Source organism: Anneissia japonica, unplaced genomic scaffold (assembly GCF_011630105.1).
Source record: "Anneissia japonica isolate Jap-2015-1 unplaced genomic scaffold, ASM1163010v1 scaffold280744_len1616_cov154, whole genome shotgun sequence".
Taxonomy (NCBI): Eukaryota; Metazoa; Echinodermata; class Crinoidea; order Comatulida; family Comatulidae; genus Anneissia; species Anneissia japonica.
Window position 1 is genome coordinate 1 of NW_022700806.1, and position 1,616 is coordinate 1,616.

A 1,616-nucleotide genomic window follows, 5' to 3' on the forward strand; every position below is an offset into this window, starting at 1 on the left:
TTTTTTTAATTCTTAGAATTATGTATTATTAAAAATAGAATATTTAAAATCAACTATTATCTAGATCAAGATCTTCCAGCTCTAAGCAATGCTCCACTCATCAAAATGTTTGCGAATTATTTCAATATTAGTTGGTCGATCTGGAATTTTAACAATGACTACGGCTGTGGAACGTTGATAGTTATCGGTTGGAATTTTGGCCAACTAATGATACCAGCAATTTAGTTGTTCTAAATGTTACAGTAGGCACCGAAACGAGCGTAACGTGCACAGATATGAACTACAACACGGAATACAGTTTCAAAGTAAAGGTTCTTACTGAGGTCGACGGTGTATTACTTGTTGGAAAAGCTAGTCCGCTGGCATTTCATCAGATATGTAAGTATTGTACATAACCCTGCAGGCATATTACGATCATCGGTACATCATCTGCATACAACGCATATAACGCATAAATATATTTAGTTCATAATCGTATTTGGTAATTTAATACCATAAATAGCCATGTTTATTCATATTTTGTTTTAATGTAAACGTGTTTGAGTAAGACTAATCATTATGTATTGTTTTGTTTTAAACTGGTATATTGTTTTATCGGAGATAAATAAAATGTCCTTGGACTAACACATGCTATGCAGATCACAGTTAATGAATCAAAAATAAAACACAACTCCCCTAGTACGAGATATTTTCGACACATGTTTGGCACTATTTGTGAGAAAACGGCCACTACTTACACACCATTCTTTATTACCATCAATGATGTAATACATTCAGAAAAGCTAATCATTTGGTGTTGTCGAAGATGATATGTCGAGTGCAAATGGCCTGGAGTGAAAAAGACGAGTATTTTAACAATCATGTAGCAATCATTTCAAATAATATTATTTTTTATATTCTTGTATTGAATAGATCCGCCGGTTCTACAAAATCCACCATCTTGTATTTCACGCAGTTCACTTGGTATCAGCGTCAACTGGACCGAGTGGGCATTCAATCGTGATGATGGCATTGGATGTGTAACGGGTTACGTTGTTGAATGGTGGGATGCAGTGGCAGCCTGGAATATCAGCAACAACACATTTGATGGAAAGCCTTCTGAAGGAAGACTTATCCCAGATATTCCATACTATACTACTCTGGTTTTGCAAATCAAAACGCTCTATAATAACAGAAGCAGTGAAGTCATCGGATTACCAAGTCCATTACTGGTTGTATTTAAAAGTGAGTAGGACATTTAAAAGATAAACATCTTTCCATTGTGTTTATGACAAAAACAACTCTTTAATATGATAATTTTAAACGTGCCTAAGCCATCTTGATGCTCTTTCCTTTTGTATTTTATTGTTATAATGTGTATACTTGTCTTTGTTGTTTGTGGGACTGTATTGTGATGCACTTGGTTCCTGAATAATAACTGATTTTGTGCCTACCATTGTTTTCCTAAATTTTATTAAGGCTTGGCTTGCGCTTCATAACCGCAAGGGAAAGGCGCAATATTTATATTTATTTTTATTTTATTTTATTTAAAACATCTTTAGACAGGATAACATATACAGGCGAGATCTTACCGCTGTTTTACAATATGGTCCTGCAAAAGCACTGTACAATAACAA

At 34.3% G+C, this 1,616-nt stretch overlaps 1 protein-coding gene across 1 annotated transcript; it reads left to right on the forward strand.

Moving 5' to 3' along the window:
• The first annotated feature begins 255 nt into the window (after positions 1 to 255).
• On the forward strand, positions 256 to 1,551 carry LOC117103417. Its single transcript, XM_033243953.1, has 2 exons — positions 256 to 378; positions 913 to 1,551. The coding sequence occupies exons 1-2, from the start codon at positions 276 to 278 to the stop codon at positions 1,230 to 1,232; spliced, it is 423 nt and encodes a 140-aa protein (XP_033099844.1). The 5' UTR covers positions 256 to 275; the 3' UTR covers positions 1,233 to 1,551.
• Positions 1,552 to 1,616: the final 65 nt, after the last annotated feature.